The sequence below is a fragment of the Oncorhynchus mykiss genome, chromosome 18 (assembly GCF_057628025.1).
Source record: "Oncorhynchus mykiss isolate SJ-2025 chromosome 18, ASM5762802v1, whole genome shotgun sequence".
NCBI lineage: Eukaryota > Metazoa > Chordata > Actinopteri > Salmoniformes > Salmonidae > Oncorhynchus > Oncorhynchus mykiss.
Window position 1 is genome coordinate 35,689,946 of NC_143039.1, and position 25,306 is coordinate 35,715,251.

The 25,306-nt window shown below is 42.5% G+C and overlaps 1 protein-coding gene across 6 annotated transcripts in view; it reads right to left on the reverse strand.

Annotated features, from left to right (window-relative positions):
* The window catches only part of LOC149975487 (ATP-binding cassette sub-family B member 6-like), a 48,451-nt gene extending 25,040 nt beyond the window's left edge, over positions 1–23,411 (reverse strand). For 4 of the 6 annotated variants that reach the window (XR_016488416.1, XM_036952466.2, XM_021571504.3 and 1 more), the window contains exons 1-7: positions 23,203–23,411; positions 21,420–21,947; positions 15,507–15,650; positions 15,156–15,345; positions 14,831–14,923; positions 14,480–14,672; positions 3,585–3,706 (exon numbers count right to left, since the gene is read on the reverse strand). Coding sequence is in view for 5 of the 6 variants with exons in the window: in XM_036952466.2 (XP_036808361.1) it covers positions 3,585–3,706; positions 14,480–14,672; positions 14,831–14,923; positions 15,156–15,345; positions 15,507–15,650; positions 21,420–21,935 (1,258 nt within the window). In the remaining variant the exon portion in view is untranslated. Of the gene's footprint in view, positions 1–3,584; positions 3,707–14,479; positions 14,673–14,830; positions 14,924–15,155; positions 15,346–15,506; positions 15,651–17,069; positions 17,145–21,419; positions 21,948–23,202 lie in introns of those variants that run through there. The other 2 variants (XM_090208292.1, XM_090208293.1) reach the window with 2 other exon arrangements.
* Between the last annotated feature and the right edge of the window lie 1,895 nt (positions 23,412–25,306).

The following is a 25,306-nucleotide window of genomic DNA, read 5'->3' on the forward strand; positions in this document are numbered from 1 at the left end:
ATTTATGTCCGTTGCGTTATGCTAATTAGTGTCAGTCGATGATTACGCTCCCTCATGCGGGATGGGGAGTCACTAGAGGTTTTAAGGAGACCACCATAGTGCCTGCGCCCAAGAATACTAAGGTAACCTGCAAAAATGACTACCAACCCGTAGCACACACGTCTGTAGCCATGAAGTGCTTTGAAAGGCTGGTCATGGCTCACATCAACACCATTATCCCAGAAACCCTAGACCCTAGCCCCTAGCCCTAGACCCAATTTGCATAATGCCCCAACAGATCCACAGATGATGCAATCTCTATTGCACTCCACACTGACCTTTCCCACCTGGACAAAAGGAACACCTATGTGAGAATGCTATTCAATGACTACAGCTCTGCATTCAACACCATAGTGCCCTCAAAGCTCATCAATAAGCTAAGGACCCTGGGACTAAACACCTCCCTCTGTAACTGGATTCTGTACTTCCTGACAGGCCGTCCCCAGGTGGTAACAGGTGGTAAGGGTAGGCAACAACACATCTGCCACGCTGATCCTCAACACAGGGGCCCCCCAGGGGTGTGTGCTCAGTCCCCTCCTGTACTCTCTGTTCACTCATGACTACACGGCCAGGCACGACTCCAACACTATCATTAAGTTTGCCGATTGAGGCAATAGTGGTAGTCCTGATCACAGACAATGACGAGACAGCCTATAGGGAGGAGGCCCGAGACTTTGCAGTGTGATTCCAGGATAACAAACTCTCCCTCAACGTGACCAAGACAAAGGAGATGATTGTGGACTAGAGGAAAAAGAGCACCGAGCACACCCCCATTCTCATCGACGGGGCTGTAGTAGAGCAAGTTGAGAGCTTCAAGTTCCTTGCCGTCCACATCACCAACAAACTAATATGGTCCAAGCACACCAAGACAGTCGTGAAGAGGGCACAACAAAACCTATTCCCCTTCAGGAGACTGAAAAGATTTGGCATGTGTCCTCAGATCCTCAAAGGGTTCTACAGCTGCACCATCGAGAGCATCCTAACTGGTTGCATCACTGCCAGGTATGGTAACTGCTCTGCCTCGGACCGCAAGGCACTACAGAGGGTAGTGCAAAAGGCACAGTACATCATTGGGGCCAAGCTTCCTGCCATCCAGGACCTCCATACCAGGCGGTGTCAGAGGAAGGCCCTAAAAATTGTCAAAGACTCCAGCTACCCTAGTCATAGACTTTTCTCTCTGCTACCGCACAGCAAGTGGTAACGGAGCACCAAGTCTAGGTCCAAGAGGCTTCTAAACAGCTTCTTCCCCCAAGCCATAAGACTTCTGAACATCTAATAAAATGGCTACCAAGACTATTTGCATTGCCTCCCCCCCTCCCTCTTTTACACCGCTGCTACTCTCTGTTGTTATCATCTATGCATAGCCACTTTAACAACTCTACCCTGCACATTGACTCTGTACCGGTACCCCTCTGGATATAGTCTCACAGCTGTTATTTTACTGCTGCTCTTTAATTACTTGTTACTTTACTTCTTATTCATATTTTTTTTAAACTGCATTGTTGGTTAGGGGCTTGTAAGTAAGCATTTCACTGTAAGGACCTTTTATATACGGTGCATGTGACTAATAAAATTTGATTAGATTTGAATCATTTTCCCACCATTTATTTTAGAAACACTTCAAATAAGGGTGGTGTTTCGTGTAGGTCTACCCTGGCGTGACGTTTTGATTACCGTGTAAATCTCTCGAAGACTAAATGAATTTTATCAATTATTTGCCTGTATTTATCACCCAAAAATGAAATGCTAATTAGCTGCTAATGTGGCGATCATAAAGAACTACAAATTTAATGATCTGGATTAGACTGCCAAAAAGAGGCAAAGGTAAGAATGTCTCAATTAACTACCTAATGTTAGCTAAATTGAACAATGAATAAATTGGCAACATTTCTTTAAAATTGACAATTCTTTGAACTGTCTTGTGTAAGTTTTAAAATATACACAATACCTGTTACCAAAGGTGTCAGCGAGAGATGACTTGCAGGAGCTGCAGGGATTTGTAGTCTTGCATGATGTCTACTTTGATGATACTTAGCATTTTTGATTCTGAGAGTAAATAGAGCTGAATTATATGTATTTTGTAAAAAATAAAAAATTAAAATACATTGCTGTTACTCAATGTTTATTATCTATGCATAGTCACTTTACCCCTACTTACATGAACATATTCCCTCAATTACCTTGATTAACCTGTACCTCCGCACGTTGACTCAGTACCGGTACCCCTGTACAGAATATAGCCTTATTATTGTTATTTGTAGTGTTGTTGTTTTTTTCTACATTAGTTTATTTAGTAAATATTTTCTTAAGTAAGCATTTCACAGAAAGGTTATATTTGGCGCATGTGAACAATTGGAACCGTTTCCCTGTTTGACCGCTAGGTTTTATGGGAATTATGACACCTCCACTGTGGGGCTCTATAGCTCAAGCACATTCTAGTTCACGTCATGTCATGATGATGTTCAGCGCTTCAAGCAAAGCACCCTCCATGTCCACCTCTCTCTCTCGCTCTCCCCCACCGGTGAAATTTCAGTCGCATCTCACACCTGCACTTATCTGTAATGTAAATCTGACCAATCAAAAATGTAAACTACTAGCTGAAATTTGACTCCAAAAATTGTAATTTTTCATGAAATGTCCTCTTGGATCACTGAGATTAGGATCTGTACTTATCCATTTCATAATTATTAATATGTTTTTTGATCAGATATTATGCATTTTACCACCCTTTTTGACAAAATTCACATTAACGCAACAGTTTTAAAAAAGTAATAAACAAATAAATTTATAATATTATTTATCATTGCTCCCATAATGAAAAGGCCAGAGTTAAACATAACACTGAAAATACATTGAACACTAAAATATATTTTTTTAAATTCCCCCAAAAAGTGGATGAAAAGGCCAAGTGGGGTAAAGGGGCTGTTATAGAAGAACAACCTCATTCTGAAGATACACTACCGTTCACTTAGAAATGTCCTTGTTTTTGAAAGAAAAGCCCATTTTCTACACATCAAATTGATCAGAAATACAGTGTAGACATTGCTCCATTTTTTATGGAATATCTACATAGGTGTACAGAGGCCAATTATCAGCAACCATCACTCCTGTGTTTTAATGGCACATTGTGTTAGCTATTCGAAGTTTATCATTTTAAAAGGCTAAGTGATCATTAGAAAAAACTGTTGTACTGATTAAAGCAGCAATATAAGTTGCCTTCTTTAGACTAGTTGATTATCTGGAGCATCAGCATTTGTGGGTTCGATTACAGGCTCAAAATGGCCAGAAACAAAGAACTTTCTTCTGAAACTCGTCAGTCTATTCTTGTTCTGAGAAATTAAGGCTATTCCATGCGGGAAATTGCCAAGAAACTGAAGATCTCGTACAACTCCCTTCACAGAATAGCGCAAACTGGCTCTAACCAGAATAGAAAGAGAGCTGAGCAACAACTGAGCAAGAGGACATATCACATTTGACTCAGATCAGATTATTATTACCTTATAAATATAACTGAATTGGTTCTGGAAAGGAGGCCTTGTACTCACTGAGGTAGAGGAACATACAGACGAATATGATGAGTCCGAACCAGGCGTTGAAGTAGGTGATGAAGTAGATGATGGAGATGACGATATCTGCGATGGTGGGGAAGATGCTGAATACAATGTAGCTGTGGAGAGAAAGAGAGGGAGTCCAGGTTTACCTCTGGGTTCAGACACAGAAAGTCAGACATTCAGACACAGGAAACTACAGACTGTCCAGAGGTCAGGATAACACTAAGAAACTAAGACATACTACAGTCGTGGCCCAAAATTTTGAGAATGAAACAAATATTAATTTTCACAGTCTGCTGCCTCAGGTTGTATGATGGCAATTTGCATATACTCCAGAATGTTATGAAGAGTGATCAGATGAATTGCAATTAATTGCAAAGTCCCTCTTTGCCATGCAAATTAACTGATTCCCCCCCCAAAATTCCACTGCATTTCAGCCCTGCCACAAAAGGACCAGCTGACATCATGTCAGTGATTCTCTTGTTAACACAGGTGTGAGTGTTGACGAGGACAAGGCTGGAGATCACTCTGTCATGCTTATTGAGTTCGAATAACAGACTGGAAGCTTCAAAAGGAGGGTGGTGCTTGGAATCATTGTTCTTCCTCTGTCTATCATGTTGAGTTGCAAGGAAACACGTGTCGTCATCATTGCTTTGCACAAAAAGGGCTTCACAGGCAAGGATATTGCTGCCAGTAAGATTGCACCTAAATCAACCATTTATCGGATCATCAAGAACTTCAAGGAGAGCGGTTCAATTGTTATGAAGAAGGCTTCAGGGCGCCCAAGAAATTCCAGCAAGGGCCAGGACAGTCTCCTAAAGTTGATTCAGCTGCGGGATCGGGGCACCACCAGTACAGAGCTTGCTCAGGAATGGCAGCAGGCAGGTGTGAGTGCATCTGCACGCACAGTGAGGCTAAGACTTTTGGAGGATGGCCTGATGTCAAGAAGGGCAGCAAAGAAGCCACTTCTCTCCAGGAAAAACATCAGGGACAGACTAATATTCTGCAAAAGGTACAGGGATTGGACTGCTGAGGACTGGGGTAAAGTCATTTTCTCTGATGAATCCTCTTTCCGATTGTTTGGGGCATCTGGAAAAATGCTTGTCTGGAGAAGACAAGGTGAGCACTACCATCATGCCAACAGTAAAGCATCCTGAGACCATTAATGTGTGGGGTTGCTTCTCAGCCAAGGGAGTGGGCTCACTCACAATTTTGCCTAAGAACACAGCCATGAATAAAGAATGGTACCAACACATCCTCCGAGAGCAACTTCTCCCAACCATCCAGGAACAGTTGCCTTTTCTAGCATGATGGAGCACCTTGCCATAAGGCAAAAGTGATAACTAAGTGGCTAGGGAAACAAAACATTAATATTTTGGGTCCATGGCAAGGAAACTCCCCAGACCTTTATCCCATTGAGAACTTGTGGTCAATCCTCAAGAGGCGGGTGGACAAACAAAAACCCACAAATTCTGACAAACTCCAAGCATTGATTATGCAAGAATGGGCTGCCATCAGGATGTGGCCTAGAAGTTAATTGACAGCATGCCAGGGCAGATTGCAGAGGTCTTGAAAAAGAAGGGTCAACACTGCAAATATTGACTCTTTGCATCAACTTCATGTAATTGTCAATAAAAGCCTTTGACACTTATGAAATTCTTGTAATTATACTTCAGTATTCAATCGTAACATCTGACAAAAATATCTAAAGACACTGAGGCAGCAGACTTTGTGAAAATTAATATTTGTGTCATTCTCAAAACTTTTGGCCACGACTGTACGGGATGGATCATAGTTACACGGCCTGGCAAGTAGAAATGGAAGGTGGAATCAATTTTAAGGTGGAAAGGATAGAGCAAACACCAGAGGAAGCCATATCTAAGCTTTGAGGATAAAGTAAATCAGATCAAATATGTATGTCAAATACTTCCAAACACTTGAGATACGATTGATACTGAATAGTTCAAAAAGTGCAAAGCTAAGGGCAAGCTCAATCAAGCATACCTCAGACCAATGTTCCCTCAATTTTTTTCAGCACTGAGCAAATTTCAGGTCTGCTGAGCGCAAACTTGAACATTGTGAAAATTCTGTGCAACTTCCGGCAGGCGTTAAATGTGAACACTGAGGCTGTACCTACTTTAAGTTACAGTTAAGTGGTCAAGTAGGCTACTGTGGCTATTTGATCATAATGAAGGCCTACCCGTGGCCTACCATCAAAAACAATGGAGAAAATGTATCCCAAAACATTTTAACATGGAAATAATTGTTCTATCATCCAGCCTACAGTAGCAGCCAATGTGTGGTGTTTAATGTAGTCCTACATTCCATGACACTTTTGAAAAAAAACATGCATGGCTTGACATGAACCTGTTTATCCACTTGTCCTTCAGACAAGGCAGTCTGAAAATGTTGTTGTGCTCTTTGATGCAAGAAACCACTTTACAAAATAAAACAATTAATCCCATACCATTATTACAGAGAATCAGACAAATTATTCTACCCTCTGCGTATTGGATTATTCAAGCTTGTCTCAAAATACAACACTGCCTCTAAGACAAAAAAAAACTTGATCTGACTCACTTTTCAAAGATAGCTAGAAATGCACACGTTTTGTTCTCTTGTAGGAAGCAATCACTCCCCCATTGCTGACTACAAATTATCGATAACTGGGCTAATAAGTCACTCACTAGCAAAGGATTTGAACAAATGTGCACAGGTGGCTGGCTACATGTAGCTCTCACCTTAATCTCAAAACAAGCACATCTACTAATGACCGCTCATGCTGTAAACACTGTCCAGTTCAAAGTGAATGGCACAAGTTCCATATATGGCAATGGTCTATTTGCATATAGGCCTACTGCAGCTCTGATTGGTTGTGGTGCACCGGTCTGTGTATAGAGTACGGGCCTTGTCAATCCGATGCATTCTCCCTACAACAAAATCTCTTGCATAGTTGGATTTGCATACTAAGTCTTGCATAGTTAGTTTTGTTTTGCTATGTTGCATTGAAAGTGGCTAATATTGCGTTGATTCGATCGCAATTACAACAGTAAAAGGAATACGTTGGTAGTGTTATCTGACATGGAAAACTGTAGAAAATTAAGTGAAGTTCAATCTCGTGCTTCTCTGCATGGGCTGATATTTCTTCTGCGCAGCAGTCCCAGGGGATCTGCACACCCATTTTAGGGGATATATTGCCTTAGACAGTGTTTGACATATACGACCTGTGTCTGAAAGATATCATTAGTAATCTAAGGCAGATGAGTTTCCCACTTATAATGTAAAACGCTTAGAAAAATGCTATATACAGTTGAAGTAGGAAGTTTACATACACCTTAGCCAAATACATTTAAACTCAGTTTTTCACAATTCCTTACATTTAACCCTAGTAATAATTACCTGTCTTAGGTCAGTTAGGATCATAACTTTATTTTAAGAATGGGAAATGTCAGAATAATAGCATAGAGAATGATTTATTTCAGCTTTTATTTCTTTCATCACCTTCACAGTGGGTCAGAAGTTTACATACACTCAATTAGTATTTGGTAGCATTACCTTTAAATAGTTTAACGTGGGTCAAACGTGTCGGGTAGCCTTCCACAAGCTTCCCACAATAAGTTGGGGGAATTTTGGCCCATTCCTCCTGACAGAGCTGGAGTAACTGAGTCAGGTTTGTAGGAATTAAGGAACAGTCACTATTCCTCTTGTAGTAACAGTAGTTACAAAAACTCAGCTAATTGCTATGCAATTAAAATACAATATTACCAAAGTATTATGTAACATGCTAATAAAATGCTGCTTCAAACGTAATTCGTTTTATTACACAGGCATAAGAACAGTTGAATGTTGTGTTACTGAGAATGATAACTAAGAAAATATGTATTTTAATGTCGACAGGAAACGAAATATCCAATAACTACCTTCTTGAATCAACTACAGCCAATGTTTGTAAGTAAAAGCTATTTCTAAGATGCCTACTTTCAGTTTTTCCGAACTCGCTTCACTCGCGAATAAGAGGGAGGCTTGAGCCACCAACGCTGGCACATGTGAGTAAGGTGTTTACATTACTATTTTCATACTCGGCCTACTGCTATTATAATTATTAGTAGGGATGCACAATATATCGTTGAACATATCGGAATCGGACGATATTAGCTAAAAATGCCAACATCGGTATCGGCCGATGTCTAGTTTAACGCCGATGTGCAAAATCAATGTCAAAGCATACCTATATAACGTAGGTACATGACGTAATAACGCCACGGCAAATTTTGCTCTACACGTGCAACACAGCATTCCTAACCTAGCCCTCAATGTCTGCAGTGTGGATCGAGCAGTCAACAAGTCGAGTAGTCATTTGAAAGAGTAAGAACATTTCAGCGAGACAACTCGTACACAAATTCGATTAAAGCCAAGATAATGGATTTCATTGCCCTTGACAATCAACCGTTCTCTGTCGGGGGTGATGTTGGCTTTCGCCGACTGGTTGAGCACCGGTACACACACTACCAAGTGAGCTATTTTTCAGATGTTGTACTACCGGAGTTACACAGTAATAGTGTCACTGCTATTAGCTTCCCGACATACATACTATGGAACGCCATTTCGGTCTTTGCACGCCAGTGGCACTGTCAAAGCTGTACAACAAATTCTGCAAACAAGCAAACACCGGCCACGAACGATGTGTTATAAATACTGTGTTGGTAATAAAGCATAATTTCTTCGACCACAACTTCTGAGGTAGGAAGCTTTAGCTTGGTACCTAGCTAGCACCAATACAACCAGCCTGAAAACAATGACCAGTAGAAACTGCAGGCATTTTCATTATTCTTAGCAATGATTTAGGAATCCTTGTGAGTAAGTATTGTTGTTCGCCTATTGAAATTGAACTTCAGTTCATGAAAAATAAATTGCTAGCCAGCTACTTAAACCTGTTGCCCAGAGCTAACGTTATAAGCAGCCAGCTAGGTTCATCTGACTAGATATAGGCTCGACCAGACCGGGTTATATGTTGTGAAGCTCGCCACAATAAGGATTAGGCACAATAATGGAATTTGATGTTTGCCTTCAAAATAAAAGTATGTCATTGACAGTGATGCAAATGAATACAAATAGTAAAATTATGCCATACTTTTATTTTGAAGGGTCCACTATTTTGAAAGGCCACTATTGTAGTTAATCCTTTTGTGGCTAGCTTCACATAGATGGGTCTGACCATTAATCAAATTAGAACTGTCCTATAAATTAGGGTTATTTTAGATGATGACACTTAGCTATATAGTTAGCTAAGCTAGCTAACTACAGCTACTGAAACAGATAATGTAATTTTGCTATGTTTTTGGGGAAGAACATTTTTATTTTATTTATTTTATTTTACCTTTATTTAACCAGGTAGGCAAGTTGAGAACAAGTTCTCATTTACAATTGCGACCTGGCCAAGATAAAGCAAAGCTGTTCGACAGATACAACAACACAGAGTTACACATGGAGTAAAACAAACATACAGTCAATAATAAAGTATAAACAAGTCTATATACAATGTGAGCAAATGAGGTGAGAAGGGAGGTAAAGGCAAAAAAAGGCCTTGGTGGCAAGGTAAATACAATATAGAAAGTAAAACAATGGAATGGTAGTTTTGCAATGGAAGAATGTGCAAAGTAGAAATAAAAATAATGGGGTGCAAAGGAGCAAAATAAATAAATTAATTAAATACAGTTGGGAAAGAGGTAGTTGATAGGGCTAAATTATATGTGGGCTATGTACAGGTGCAGTAATCTGTGAGCTGCTCTGACAGTTGGTGCTTAAAGCTAGTGAGGGAGATAAGTGTTTCCAGTTTCAGAGATTTTTGTAGTTCGTTCCAGTCATTGGCAGCAGAGAACTGGAAAGAGAGGCGGCCAAAGAAAGAATTGGTTTTGGGGGTGACTAGAGAGATATACCTGCTGGAGCGTGTGCTACAGGTGGGAGATGCTATGGTGACCAGCGAGCTGAGATAAGGGGGGACTTTACCTAGCAGGGTCTTGTAGATGACATGGAGCCAGTGGGTTTGGCGACGAGTATGAAGCGAGGGCCAGCCAACGAGAGCGTACAGGTCGCAATGGTGGGTAGTGTATGGGGCTTTGGTGACAAAACGGATTGCACTGTGATAGACTGCATCCAGTTTGTTGAGTAGGGTATTGGAGGCTATTTTGTAAATTACATCGCCAAAGTCGAGGATTGGTAGGATGGTCAGTTTTACAAGGGTATGTTTGGCAGCATGAGTGAAGGATGCTTTGTTGCGAAATAGGAAGCCAATTCTAGATTTAACTTTGGATTGGAGATGTTTGATATGGGTCTGGAAGGAGAGTTTACAGTCTAACCAGACACCTAAGTATTTGTAGTTGTCCACGTATTCTAAGTCAGAGCCGTCCAGAGTAGTGATGTTGGACAGGCGGGTAGGTGCAGGTAGTGATCGGTTGAAGAGCATGCATTTAGTTTTACTTGTATTTAAGAGCAGTTGGAGGCCACGGAAGGAGAGTTGTATGGCATTGAAGCTTGCCTGGAGGGTTGTTAACACAGTGTCCAAAGAAGGGCCGGAAGTATACAGAATGGTGTCGTCTGCGTAGAGGTGGATCAGAGACTCACCAGCAGCAAGAGCGACCTCATTGATGTATACAGAGAAGAGAGTCGGTCCAAGAATTGAACCCTGTGGCACCCCCATAGAGACTGCCAGAGGTCCGGACAACAGACCCTCAGATTTGACACACTGAACTCTATCAGAGAAGTAGTTGGTGAACCAGGCGAGGCAATCATTTGAGAAACCAAGGCTGTTGAGTCTGCCGATGAGGATGTGGTGATTGACAGAGTCGAAAGCCTTGGCCAGATCAATGAATACGGCTGCACAGTAATGTTTCTTATCGATGGCGGTTAAGATATCGTTTAGGACCTTGAGCGTGGCTGAGGTGCACCCATGACCAGCTCTGAAACCAGATTGCATAGCAGAGAAGGTATGGTGAGATTCAAAATGGTCGGTAATCTGTTTGTTGACTTGGCTTTCGAAGACCTTAGAAAGGCATGGTAGGATAGATATAGGTCTGTAGCAGTTTGGGTCAAGAGTGTCCCCCCCTTTGAAGAGGGGGATGACCGCAGCTGCTTTCCAATCTTTGGGAATCTCAGACGACACGAAAGAGAGGTTGAACAGGCTAGTAATAGGGGTGGCAACAATTTCGGCAGATAATTTTAGAAAGAAAGGGTCCAGATTGTCTAGCCCGGCTGATTTGTAGGGGTCCAGATTTTGCAGCTCTTTCAGAACATCAGCTGAATGGATTTGGGAGAAGGAGAAATGGGGAAGGCTTGGGCGAGTTGCTGTTGGGGGTGCAGTGCTGTTGACAGGGGTAGGAGTAGCCAGGTGGAAAGCATGGCCAGCAGTAGAAAAATGCTTATTGAAATTTTCAATTATGGTGGATTTATCAGTGGTGACAGTGTTTCCTATCTTCAGTGCACTGGGCAGCTGGGAGGAGGTGTTCTTATTCTCCATGGACTTTACAGTGTCCCAGAACTTTTTTGAGTTAGTGTTGCAAGAAGCAAATTTCTGCTTGAAAAAGCTAGCCTTGGCTTTTCTAACTGCCTGTGTATAATGGTTTCTAGCTTCCTTGAACAGCTGCATATCACGGGGGCTGTTCGATGCTAATGCAGAACGCCATAGGACGTTTTTGTGTTGATTAAGGGCAGTCAGGTCTGGGGAGAACCAAGGGCTATATCTGTTCCTGGTTCTAAATTTCTTGAATGGGGCATGTTTATTTAAGATGGTTAGGAAGGCATTTTTAAAAAATATCCAGGCATCCTCTACTGACGGGATGAGGTCAATATCCTTCCAGGATACCCCGGCCAGGTCGATTAGAAAGGCCTGCTCGCTGAAGTGTTTCAGGGAGCGTTTTACAGTGATGAGAGGAGGTCGTTTGACCGCTGACCCATTACGGATGCAGGCAATGAGGCAGTGATCGCTGAGATCTTGGTTGAAGACAGCAGAGGTGTATTTAGAGGGGAAGTTGGTTAGGATGATATCTAAGAGGGTGCCCGTGTTTAAGGCTTTGGGGAGGTACCTGGTAGGTTCATTGATAATTTGTGTGAGATTGAGGGCATCAAGTTTAGATTGTAGGATGGCTGGGGTGTTAAGCATGTTCCAGTTTAGGTCGCCTAGCAGCACGAGCTCTGAAGATAGATGGGGGGCAATCAGTTCACATATGGTGTCCAGAGCACAGCTGGGGGCAGAGGGTGGTCTATAGCAGGCGGCAACGGTGAGAGACTTGTTTTTAGAAAGGTGGATTTTTAAAAGTAGAAGTTCAAATTGTTTGGGTACAGACCTGGATAGTAGGACAGAACTCTGCAGGCTATCTTTGCAGTAAATTGCAACACCGCCCCCTTTGGCAGTTCTATCTTGTCTGAAAATGTTGTAGTTTGGAATTAAAATGTCTGAATTTTTGGTGGTCTTCCTAAGCCAGGATTCAGACACAGCTAGAACATCCGGGTTGGCAGAGTGTGCTAAAGCAGTGAATAGAACAAACTTAGGGAGGAGGCTTCTAATGTTAACATGCATGAAACCAAGGCTATTACGGTTACAGAAGTCGTCAAAAGAGAGCGCCTGGGGAATAGGAGTGGAGCTAGGCACTGCAGGGCCTGGATTCACCTCTACATCGCCAGAGGAACATAGGAGTAGTAGAATAAGGGTGCGACTAAAAGCAATAAGAATTGGTCGTCTAGAACGTCTGGAACAGAGAGTAAAAGGAGGTTTCTGGGGGCGATAAAATAGCATCAAGGTATAATGTACAGACAAAGGTAAGGTAGGATGTGAATACAGTGGAGGTAAACCTAGGTATTGAGTGATGAAGAGAGAGATATTGTCTCTAGAAACATCATTGAAACCAGGAGATGTCATTGCATGTGTGGGTGGTGGAACTAATAGGTTGGATAAGGTATAGTGAGCAGGACTAGAGGCTCTACAGTGAAATAAGCCAATAAACACTAACCAGAACAGCAATGGACAAGACATATTGACATTAAGGAGAGGCATGCTTAGTCGAGTGATCAAAAGGGTCCAGTGAGTGGAGAGGTTGGTTTAGGGTCACGGCGATTTAGACAGCTAGCCAAGCCAACCGGTAGCAAGCTAGCATAGGATGGAGTCTGTTGTTAGCCACCTCTTGCGTTCGGTCAGTAGATTAGTGGGGTTCCGTGTGGTAGAGGTGATTAATCCAAATCACACAACAACAAAAATAAGAACAATAGATATAGTTATAGAGGCCCGAGAAGAAAACATAATAATTCAAATAAATAAATTGTCCGATTGTCTATTCAGATAGCAGCCGGAAAGACAGCTAACGGTTAGCGGGCCGCAGATGGGCGTTCCGGTAACGTCGCAACAGAGGAGCCAGCCGGATCTCCTTCAGGTAGATAACGTCGGCAGTCCGGTTGTGAAGGCCCGGTGGGGCTCCGCGTAGGCAGTGAAACGGGTCCGGATAGGTGACTGCAGCCCAGGAGTGAATGATGGAACTCAGGCGTGATTGACGGAGCTGGCTAGCACCGGAACAATCGATGTTTGCTCCGGAATCGACGAAAGCCGACTGTCACACGGATAGCAGCTAGCTAGCTGTGAGATCCGGGTATGAATGTCCAGAGAGCAGTTGAAATCCAGGGACATGGAGAGAAAAATTGGTCCGGTATGTTCCGTTCCGAGCCGCGCTGCGCCGTACAAAACTGGCGATAGATTTTCGATAGATTTTCGAACTAAAGGACAGCCGATGACCACAAACCGTGGTTAGCTTCTGATTAGCTTCTGGGCTAGCTCCTGGCTAGCTTCTGGCTAGTTTCTGGCCAGCCTCCTGGAGTTTCTGGCTAGCTTCCTGAAGGATTGCAGATCTGAGGTAAATAATACTTTTTTATAAATATAAATTGGTGAGGCTGGTTGCAGGAGAGTGTTTAGAAGATGAGTTGATGGAAAATAAAAATAAAATGTATGTGAAAAAAGTTGTAAATATATATATATACAGGACACGACAAGACGAGGACAAAAGACGTCTGAACTGCTATGCGATCTTGGATTAACATTGTTTGCATCCATGAGCAAGCTAGCTTTTTTTATGACCAGCAATGTAGGTGCGCGAGACAACTTTGCCAGCTTCATAGCACACGTATCGATGAATCATTGTGACATGAAATACGAGTGATAGTGTAATCAACGTGTAATAACTATGTAAAACATTTATGAATGCGTTAAATCATTGTGTGACTTGCAGTCATATTCAGGTCCTGATTGGTCAACAAGCTTATTTGACACGTGAAAGTGTTAAATATTATATTATTTGATACGCAAAATCCAAACGGCATACCATAGAAATCGTGGTTGAGAATGAAATGACTGAACAAATTAACAATGGCACAGAAAGTAAGTGGCACAGCAAGTAAGTGAAAGAAATAGGTTTTGATGATGTTTTACTGGTAATGGGGACATACGTAAATGCCAACAAAATAACTTGTTGGTCAGTGTGGTGTGTATGTGTGTGTAACTTTTATTTAACTAGGCGAGTTAGTTAAGATCAAATACTTATTTACAATGACGGCCTACCCCGGCCAAACACGGACGACACTGGGCCAATTGTGCGCCGCCCTATGGGACTCCCAATCACGGCCGGATGTGATACAACCTGGATTTGAACCAGGGACTGTAGTGACGCCTCTTGCACTGAGATGCAGTGCCTTAGACCGCTGCGCCATGTGTGTGTTTTAACTATTTAACTGTAGTGGAATGCTTAAAAGGCTGATAAAATTGTAAATATCAGATATCGTCATATCGGTGCATCACTAGTGTGCATGTAAACGTACTCATTGACACACACACAATTTATTATTATGAGACTCACCTGAGCAGCGTGTTGATGGAGGAGGTGCCGCGGTCGATGCTGCGCAGGACGTCCCCGGTGCGTCGGCCCAGGTGCCAGCGCAGTGACAGTGAGTGTAAGTGGCCGAACAGACGCACCTGCACCACCCGGTTGGTGTACTGCTGCACGCGGATCCACAGGAAGGAGCGCAGGTTACTGATGAAGCCAGATGCACCTAGGAAAGAGAGGGGAAAGAAAGAGGGGGAAGGGGGAGAGGGGGAAAGGGGAGAGGAGTGAGAGAGCGAGGGAACAAAATAGAGAATTCAAATAACAGCACTCAAGGAATGAGTAAAGCGGTAGAGAAAGAAAATATGGGGTGAAAGTCCCACTCACCTGCCCCTCCACCTTGCAGGATCTTGAGCAGGACATAGACACACACAGTGGTGACCAAGGTCTTCCAGCTGCTCCCATCAGTCAGCTCGTTCACTGTGACAGAAAGAGAGGTTTTGAAAAGGAATGACAGTTTCAGGTCATCTTTTCTGCAGTTGTGCTGGGTAGATATTAAGATGTCAGCCTCAATGATATCAAAGCCTTCTGGAAAATAAAGATGACCTGCAACGCAAATAATAAGGCTGTGACAACAACTAAGATCTTAAAAGGTATTCAGAAAAAAGCTGGTTCTTGGGGAGATGTTCAGAAACAAGGGAGGATCTCTCACCGATGTTCTTGTAGTAGATGGGGACAAAGACATTGATAACCCTCTCCAAACCAAGCAGGCACAGGCAGAGCAGCACCAGGCCCTGTAGTAGAATATTGCCCCGGGGCCACATGTAGGGCACCAGCAGACGTACCTTCTGCCCAAAGTCCTGCCAGGTAGACTGGGACTCCTCCGCCCCACTCAACAGGGGCTGAGGTAGAGATAGGGGTTATTATGGGACATGGTGGCACAGACAGACAAACAGACACTCATTACAAACTTACACACATACACAAATTGAATCAGGATATATTCTTATTTATACAGTCATTGGATATTATACACACATAAGGGATGTGTTTACTAGGTTACCTGGCCAGTGCCGCCCTCCACGTCACGTTCGTCCTCGTTGATCAGGAGCATATATGGTCTCCGTGGCAACCCCGGAGCCTTCAGGCCCAGGAAGAAGAGTGTTCCTGTGCCGAGGTAGCGCATCAACCATAGAGAAAACTCCACCTCAGGTAATGAATGAAAAATGCTTAGTCATAACTGATCCTTTAAAGGGGCAATCCGCAGTTGAAACAATAACAAAGTGGGTACCCCGCCTGTTTTGGAAAAAAGCTGAGGGATCGGTCTGGAGAAATGAAACCACTCAAATTCATAGACCAAGCTATGTATGCAAGTACTGACCATCCATAATATAAAAATTAATTTGAATCATGCTTTGAGGCTATACAGTGTTTGTTAACATTTACAAACATTGGAGTAAAACAATCTTATATTTTGGGTTCTGATGTGGTGTGAAAGTTGAACTAAGCTCATGAGGAATTTATAAACTACACCATCGTTCAAAAGTTTGGGGTCACTTAGAAATGTCCTTGTTTTTGAAAGAAAAGCACAATTTTGTCCATTAAAATAACATAACATTTATCAGAAATACAGAAATACATTGTTAATGTTATAAATGACTATTGTAGCTGCAAACAGCAGATTATTTTTTATAGAATATCTATATAAGCGTAAAGAGGCCCATTATCAGCAACCATCACTCCTGTCTTCCAACAGCACGTTAATATTATCTAATCCAAGTTTATAATTTTAAAAGGCTAATTGATCCTTAAAAAATCATTTTTCAATTATTTTAGCACAGCTGAAAACTGTTGTTCTGATTAAAGAAGCAATAAAACTGGACTTCTTTAGACTAGTTGAGTACCTGGAGCATCAGCATTTGGGTGTTGGATTACAGGATCAAAATGGCCAGAAACAAATACCTTTCTTCTGAAACTCATCAGTCTATTCTTGTTCTGAGAAATGAAGGCTATTCCATGCGAGAAATGGTCAATAAACTGAAGATCTCGTACAACGCTGTGTACTACTCCCTTCACAAAACAGCGCACACTGTCTCTAACCAGAATAGAAAGACGAGTGAGAGGCCCCTGTGCACAACTGAGCAAGAGGACAAGTACATTAGAGTGTCTAGTTTGAGAAACGGACACCGATCCTGTAGAGGTTAATGATCCCAAGCCCAGAAAAAAAGCCCAAATGATTGTGCCGTTATCCAATACATGCTGTATATGATATAGGTTAATGCACATTACTCATGACAGAAACACATAAAAGCCCATAGATGTAGCTAGTTATATGCTCTCTTCAGTAAATAAATTAAACAAGCTCCACTATGCTAATCTTTGAGTGCGAACTGTATTACTGTACTGTAATTTATGGACTGAAAATACACACATCGTTCAAGCCATGATTAAGCAGGGAGATAACATGCAATTCTGGTGCAGCACATGCGACCTCAAAGTTACAAGTAGCCTATAAGCTAGTGAATTTGATTTGAACTTTGAAATATAAATTAGGGCCTATTTGTATAATTAGTAGGCTGACGCATATATACCTTTCATAATACTTCCCCTAATGTTATTAGCCTACCTCATCTCCTCTTGTTGCGTCATTCCTTCCTCGCATTCAACAGTTGTCCTTTATCTTCATCATTCTAATGACATCCTTAAATAATATAGGACTAGAATTAGATGCAGAAGGCTTTCAATTCTCTTCACGAAGATTAAATGGCTATGGGTCTGAATAAATGACTGCTATAGCCTACCGCCATCGCACGTTCGCTCTTCTTTAAAATGACCTGTGAGTTCTACAATGTCCATCAAGCTATTCTAGTCTAGCTTGTCCTTGCATGGGACTCCAAAAGCTAAAGAGAGTTGTTTAACGCGAGAGGCCAGTGGCGCACAGGTGAGTGCGTATCGCGCAAAAGAGTATAAGTTAGAAGCTTTTTACGCAAAACCCATCATTAAGTAACTAAATACAGGGCTAATACTGCATTGAATGTATTACCAGAAAGAGGTAGGCTAGGACATCTATTTACAGTATACACACTACATCTATACACATACAGTGCCTTGCGAAAGTATTCGGCCCCCTTGAACTTTGCGACCTTTTGCCACATTTCAGGCTTCAAACATAAAGATATATATATTTGTGAAGAATCAACAACAAGTGGGACACAATCATGAAGTGGAACGACATTTATTGGATATTTCAAACTTTTTTAACAAATCAAAGACTGAAAAATTGGGCGTGCAAAATTATTCAGCCCCTTTACTTTCAGTGCAGCAAACTCTCTCCAGAAGTTCAGTGAGGATCTCTGAATGATCCAATGTTGACCTAAATGACTAATGATGATAAATACAATCCACCTGTGTGTAATCAAGTCTCCGTATAAATGCACCTGCACTGTGATAGTCTCAGAGGTCCGTTAAAAGCGCACAGAGCATCATGAAGAACAAGGAACACACCAGGCAGGTCCGAGATACTGTTGTGAAGAAGTTTAAAGCCGGATTTGGATACAAAAAGATTTCCCAAGCTTTAAACATCCCAAGGAGCACTGTGCAAGCGATAATATTGAAATGGAAGGAGTATCAGACCACTGCAAATCTACCAAGACCTGGCCGTCCCTCTAAACTTTCAGCTCATACAAGGAGAAGACTGATCAGAGATGCAGCCAGGAGGCCCATGATCACTCTGGATGAACTGCAGAGATCTACAGCTGAGGTGGGAGACTCTGTCCATAGGACAACAATCAGTCGTATATTGCACAAATCTGGCCTTTATGGAAGAGTGGCAAGTAGAAAGCCCTTTCTTAAAGATATCCATAAAAAGTGTTGTTTAAAGTTTGCCACAAGCCACCTGGGAGACACACCAAACATGTGGAAGAAGGTGCTCTGGTCAGATGAAACCAAAATTGAACTTCATGGTTTGGGCCTGCTTTTCTTCAGCAGGGACAGGGAAGATGGTTAAAATTGATGGGAAGATGGATGGAGCCAAATACAGGACCATTCTGGAAGAAAACCTGATGGAGTCTGCAAAAGACCTGAGACTGGGACGGAGATTTGTCTTCCAACAAGACAATGATCCAAAACATAAAGCAAAATCTACAATGGAATGGTTCAAAAATAAACATATCCAGGTGTTAGAATGGCCAAGTCAAAGTCCAGACCTGAATCCAATCGAGAATCTGTGGAAAGAACTGAAAACTGCTGTTCACAAATGCTCTCCATCCAATCTCACTGAGCTCGAGCTGTTTTGCAAGGAGGAATGGGAAAAAAATTCAGTCTCTCGATGTGCAAAACTGATAGAGACATACCCCAAGCGACTTACAGCTGTAATCGCAGCAAAAAGTGGCGCTACAAAGTATTAACTTAAGGGGGCTGAATAATTTTGCACGCCCAATTTTTCAGTTTTTGATTTGTTAAAAAAGTTTGAAATATCCAATAAATGTCGTTCCACTTCATGATTGTGTCCCACTTGTTGTTGATTCTTCACAAAAAAAATACAGTTTTATATCTTTATGTTTGAACCCTGAAATGTGGCAAAAGGTCGCAAAGTTCAAGGGGGCCGAATACTTTCGCAAGGCACTGTATATATATATACAGTTGAAGTCGGAAGTTTACATACACTTAGGTTGTAGTCATTAAAACTTGTTTTTCAACCACTCCACAAATTTCTTGTTAACAAACTATTTGGCAGGTCGGTTAGGACATCTACTTTGCATGACAGTAATTTTTCCAACAATTGTTTACAGACAGATTATTTCACTTATAATTCACTGTATCACAATTCCAGTGTGTCAGAAGTTCACATACACTAAGTTGACTGTGCCTTTAAACGTCTTGGAAAATTCCAGAAAATGATGTCATGGCTTTAGAAGCTTCTGATAGGCTAATTGACATCGTTTGAGAATCAATTGGAGGTGTACCTGTGGATGTATTTCAAGGCTTGCCTTCAAACTCAGTGCCTCTTTGCTTGTCATGGGAAAATCAAAAGAAATCAGCCAAGACCTCAGAAAAAAAATTGTGGACCCCCACAAGTCTGGTTCATCCTTGGGAGCAATTTCCAAACGCCTGAAGGTACCACGTTCATCTGTACAAACAATAGCACGCAAGTATAAACACCATGGGACCAGGCAGCCGTCATACCGCTCAGGAAGAGATGCGTGAAAATCAATCCCAGTACAACAGCAAAGGACCTTGTGAAGATGCTGGAGGAAACAGGTACAAAAGTATCAATATCCACAGTAAAACGAGTCCGATATCGACATAACCTGAAAGGCCGCCCAGTAAGGAAGAAGCCACTGCTCCAAAACCGCCATAAAAAAGCCAGACTATGGTTTGCAACTGCACATGGGGACAAAGATCATACTTTTTGGAGAAATGTCCTCTGGTCTGATGAAACAAAAATAGAACTGTTTGGCCATAATGACCATCGTTATGTTTGGAGGAAAAAGGGAGAGGCTTGCAAGCCGAAGAACATCATCCCAACTGTGAAGAACAGGGGTGGCAGCATCATGTTGTGGGGGTGCTTTGCTGAAGGAGGGACTGGTGCACTTCACAAAATAGATGGCATCATGAGGGGGGGAAATTATGTGGATATATTGAAGCAACATCTCAAGACATCAGTCAGAAAGTTAAAGCTTGGTCACAAATGGGTCTTTCAAATGGACAAGGACCCCATGCATACTTTCAAAGTTGTGGCAAAATGGCTTAAGGACAACAAAGTCAAGGTGTTGGAGTGGCCATCACAAAGCCCTGACCTCAATCCTATAGAAACGTTGTGGGCAGAACTGAAAGAGTGTGCGAACAAGGAGGCCTACCAACCTGACTCAGTTACACCAGCTCTGTCAGGAGGAATGGGCCAAAATTCACCCAACTTATTGTGGGAAGCTTGTGGAAGGCTACCCGACACGTTTGACACAAGTTAAACTATTTGACCCAAGTTAAACTATTTGCTACCAAATACTAATTGAGTGTATGTAAACTTCTGACCCACTGGGAATGTGATGAAATAAATAAAAGCTGAAATTAATCATTCTCTCTACTATTATTCTGACATTTCACATTCTTAAAATAAAGTGGTGATCCTAGCTGACCTAAGACAGGGAATTTTTACTAGGATTAAATGTCAGGAATTGTGAAAAACTGAGTTTAAATGTATTTGGCTAAGGTGTATGTAAACTTCCGACTACAACTGTGTATTTATTTGGGGGAGTGTCCAGAGGGAGAGGGATGTGGAAGGGCAAGATGGGGCAGTGACTCAGCACTTCTAGAGTTACTCATAGCTGAATAATGATCATGGCTCCCCTTCCTTCCACTGTTGTGTCATGGTTGGAAAATCAGTTCCTATTTTAGCAGTCTACTTGTGAGAAACTGCTTTGAAATAGACTTTAAAAAAATAACTACAACCACAACACTCATGGTGAATAAGGGATTTAGAGGTTATTAAGTAGGTACTTGAAAATAACCATATTACATCTAGCCTATGTGTCCCATTTACATGGATATCACACCCTATGAGCAGACTAACTTAATTTTTTAGAAAGCCCACTACTACACTTGTGTAATGGAGTGTTGAAACTAAGTTTAATACTTATATCAAGCAACATTATATGTCAACATTTGAACAACCTCAGCGAAACTATGGAGTGGGATGGCAGTTTATCCTCACTGACGGTTGAGCTGTGGGGTTCATTCCAAATGGGTGAAATGTTTGTAACGTTGCAGATAGAAAGGCAATGAAAAGATCTTAACCTGACAGTTAAACATGTATGTTATACAACAATATATTTATTTCTGAAAGTCCTGTAATGCTACACTCTCCTAAAACAGACTCCAGTGCATAATGTATAACAGACGTGCCTCTCTGAGTAATTTGTAGATTGAGGACATTCTATAATGTTACACCCTCCTGAACATACCCCTCCTCTTCTCTCACCTGCTTCTGTGTGTTCTCCAGGCCCCACCACCAGTAGGGGCTGGCCCAGGAGACGAAGGCCAGGTTCTCCGCTGAAAATGCCACAGCCCAGAAGAGCAGCAGCACCGTGCTGTGGCCCCGCGTCCGGTCCCTCACCAGCACCCTCCTCCTCTCCAGCCTTAGCAGGGCCACTGCCCAGACCCAGCCCAGCATGGACAGGCAGCCGTACAGCACCACATAGCCGGGGAGCTCCCCTCCTCCGGCTGCCCTCCACACCAGCCCCCCTAGGAACTGCAACAGGAGGAGCAGGGTGACTGACAGTTGGAGGCCATAGAGGCGCGAGCGCGGCACGAACTTGGGCTCCATCTCGGTGCCGTAGCGGCGGTAGCAGACGCAGTGGAAGGCGCCGAAGAAGGAGGAGAGGGTAAGCAGGACGGTGGGCACCAGGGTGAAGTAGAAGCAGGGCGAGATGCCGCCCTCCAGCCAGGCTTTGGAGATGGAAGCGCTGGCCTCACAGTAGCTTTGCACTACCACCATGGTGGCTGGGAGCTGGGGAGACGGGGAGGGGAAAGAGAGTATTCACTATAACAGATATATTACTACCACATTAAGCCTACACATAGGGCTCAAGATCAGAAACCTGGTCCGCATGTATGTTAAGAGATTTTAAAAAGGCAGGACAGGCAAAGGAAATCATACAGTAGACTGCATGAAATTAGTTTTCAAAAATACATTCTCTGCAGTATTTGCACCGGACCGTATTTTTATCCTATTCATGATGACATTCAACTAGTCTAACTTCTTCCATTCATAACTCTCCACGCAGCGATTAAAAGTTAAGTTAGTCAACACAATGAACACCTGTTCATTATTTTGCTATACCCTACTTAATGTATCAGGGTCAAGAGCAGATTGAATCTCCTTGAGGTGTGTGTGTTGTACTATGAAGTGCAAAACAGCAAGCATCTCTTCCTAGTCTATAATCATTCAACAGACTTCAATATGCCTAGGAGATCCATGACAGCCCTGCTATATCGGGCTGTGAACTTTACGATATGGTTAGTGCTTCCATCATGGCTCCTAACAGCATCCCAGCCAGTCAGGTGAATCCACACCCCACAGTGTCATCTGGGGTGGGCGGTGGACCAATTCTGATTCAGTCAAGGCACTTAAGACACCCAAAACACATTTCATCAACTGATAATCATTCAAAATATCACACTAGAATTAGGTCACAGTGGTATGCCGACACATGTACCATGGAGTAGCTTGGCATGTTGGAACAAGCCCTCACAAGCTCCAGTTCAGAGAGAGGTCACTGTGCACATTGTAATTTCAAGTAATACAATTATTAATTTGGATGTACATGACTTAATGAAAGAACAACTGCACTTTATTATCATAACCCCCCCAAAAAAACGATTAAACCCTATTACTCCATTGTTTTTGTTGTCATGTGATATAGAACTTTAAACAAATGCTTCAGATTATGTTTTACAAAAACGTTATGTGGCTCTTATGGAATCCTTTCTTGAGCACGACAGATATCATCATAGGAATCAAGACGCATATTCCCCTGTGGTATTGTTTAGCCTGTTTTTCTGTTTTTCTTGGTGTCCATTTCTTTGACAGACAAATTAAACAGTCACATTAAACAATGTGACTGTGACGACAGAGCGTCAGATTTGCAGTAGTAATTTTTCTCCAGCTACCATTTGTGGGTTTTTCAGTCAGTCAACCTATCAAGATAGCTAGCTAGCTAAATTAGCTAGCTTAGATCTGTTGCTGTTATAACAACACTCACCTTCTCAAGACAAGCTGGTGCTGGAAAGCGATTTAGTGAATTGAAGCTCCAAACAAATAACCCGTTTTACGCGAAGAGATATTAAAAGTAAAAAATAACAATAATGGTCATTTTGTTGTATCCACTTGTAAATTGTCCTTATTCTTCTCGCGGCATACAGGAGCAAAGTATTCCATCACTCGACAATCGACACTTTCCTACAAAACACTGCCTGAACCGGGTCCTAGAGCCCCCTGGATAACAAGCATGTTCAAATATAATGTTACGCAATCTCATATATGACCAGTAGATGACGGCATATACAAAGACATCATACCTCACATCAAAATGCCATCTGAACGCTGGGTCTCATCATAGTTTACAGAGAAGAAAAGGCTGACAGTATACAGTCAGCATACCAACAATTTAGCTACTGAAGATTAAGATGGATAAGAAAAAACATTTGATCATTCCTGCAAGTCCTATCAAAATGAGGAGTAGAAATTTCAATGCATTACAAATCAAACTGTATTTGTCACATGCCTTGTAAACAACAGGTGCAGAAAAACTGTGAAATGTTTACTTACGGTCCCTCCCAACAATGCAGAAAGAAGGAAAATAGAGAAATAATTGAAAAGTTATAAAACGTAATAGTAAAACGAATAATAAATAAACAATGAGTAGCGATAACTTGGCTATATACACAGGGTACCAGTACAGAGTTGATATGAGTTAATTGAGAAAGATCTGCATGTATAACTAGGAATGAAGTCATTAGTCAACCAGACGGATAAGGAACAGTAGCAGCCGCATATGTAATGAGACAAAAAGGGTCAATGGGGTCAATGCAGAAAAGGGTCAATGCAGATGATACGGGTGGCTATTTGGTTAACTATTTAACTAACTATCTAGCAGCCTAATGCCTTGGGGGTAGAAGCTGTTCAGGGTCTTGTTGGTTCTAGACTTGGTGCATCGGTACTGCTTGCCGTGCGGTAGCAGAAAGAACAGTCTATGACTTGGGTGTCTGGAGAATTAGCACATTTTTAGGTCCTTCCTCATAAACCGCCTGGTACAGAGGACCTGGATGGAAGGGAGCTCGGCCCCAGGGATGTCCTGGGCCGTGCGCATTACCCTCTGTAGCACCTTGCTGTCGGATGCCAAGCAGTTGCCATACCAAGCGGTGATGCAGCCATTCAAGATGCTCTCAATGGTGCAACTGTATAGCCTTTTGAGGATCTGAGAGCCCATGCCAAATCCTTTCAGCCTCCTGTGGGAGAAGAGGCGTCGTAGTGCCCTCTTCACGACTGATTTGGTGTGTATGGACCTTGATAGTGATGTGGACACTGAGGAACTTGAAGCTCTCAACCCGCTCCACTACAGCCCGTTCGATGTGAATGGGGCGTCCTCGGTCCTCCGTGTCCTGTAGTCCACGGTCAGCTCCTTTGTATTGCTGATGTTGAGGGGGAAGCTGTTGTCCCGGCACTACACTGCCAGGTCTGTGACCTCCTCCATTTAAGCGGTCTCATTGTCATCAGTGATCAGGCCTACCGCCGTTGTGTCATCAGCACTCTTAATGATGGTGTTGGAGTTGAACTTGGCCCCGCAGTCATGGGTGAACAAGGCGTACAGGCCTGAGGGGCACCAGTGTTGAGGTTCAGCATGGCAGATGTGTTGTTGCCTACCCTCACCACCTGGGGGAGACCCATCAGGAAGTCCAGGATCTAGTTGCAGGAGGAGGTGTTCAGTCCCAGGGTGCTTACCTTAGTGATGAGCTTGGAGGGCACTGTGTTATTGAATGCTGAGCTGTAGTCAATGAACATTAGTCTCACATAGGTGTCCCTTTTGTCCAGGTGGGAGAGGGGAGTGTGGAGTGCAATAGAGATTTGTGGATCTGCTGGAGAGGTATTTATTTTATTTTTTTATTTCACCTTTATTTAACTAGGTAGGCCAGGTGAGAACAAGTTCTCATTTACAACTGCGGCCTGGCCAAGATAAAGCAAAGCAGTGCGACAAAAACAACACAGAGTTACACATGGGATAAACAAATGTACAGTCAATAACTGAATAGAATAATCTACATACAGTGTGTGCAAATGTAGTAAGATTAGGGAGGTAAAGGCAATAA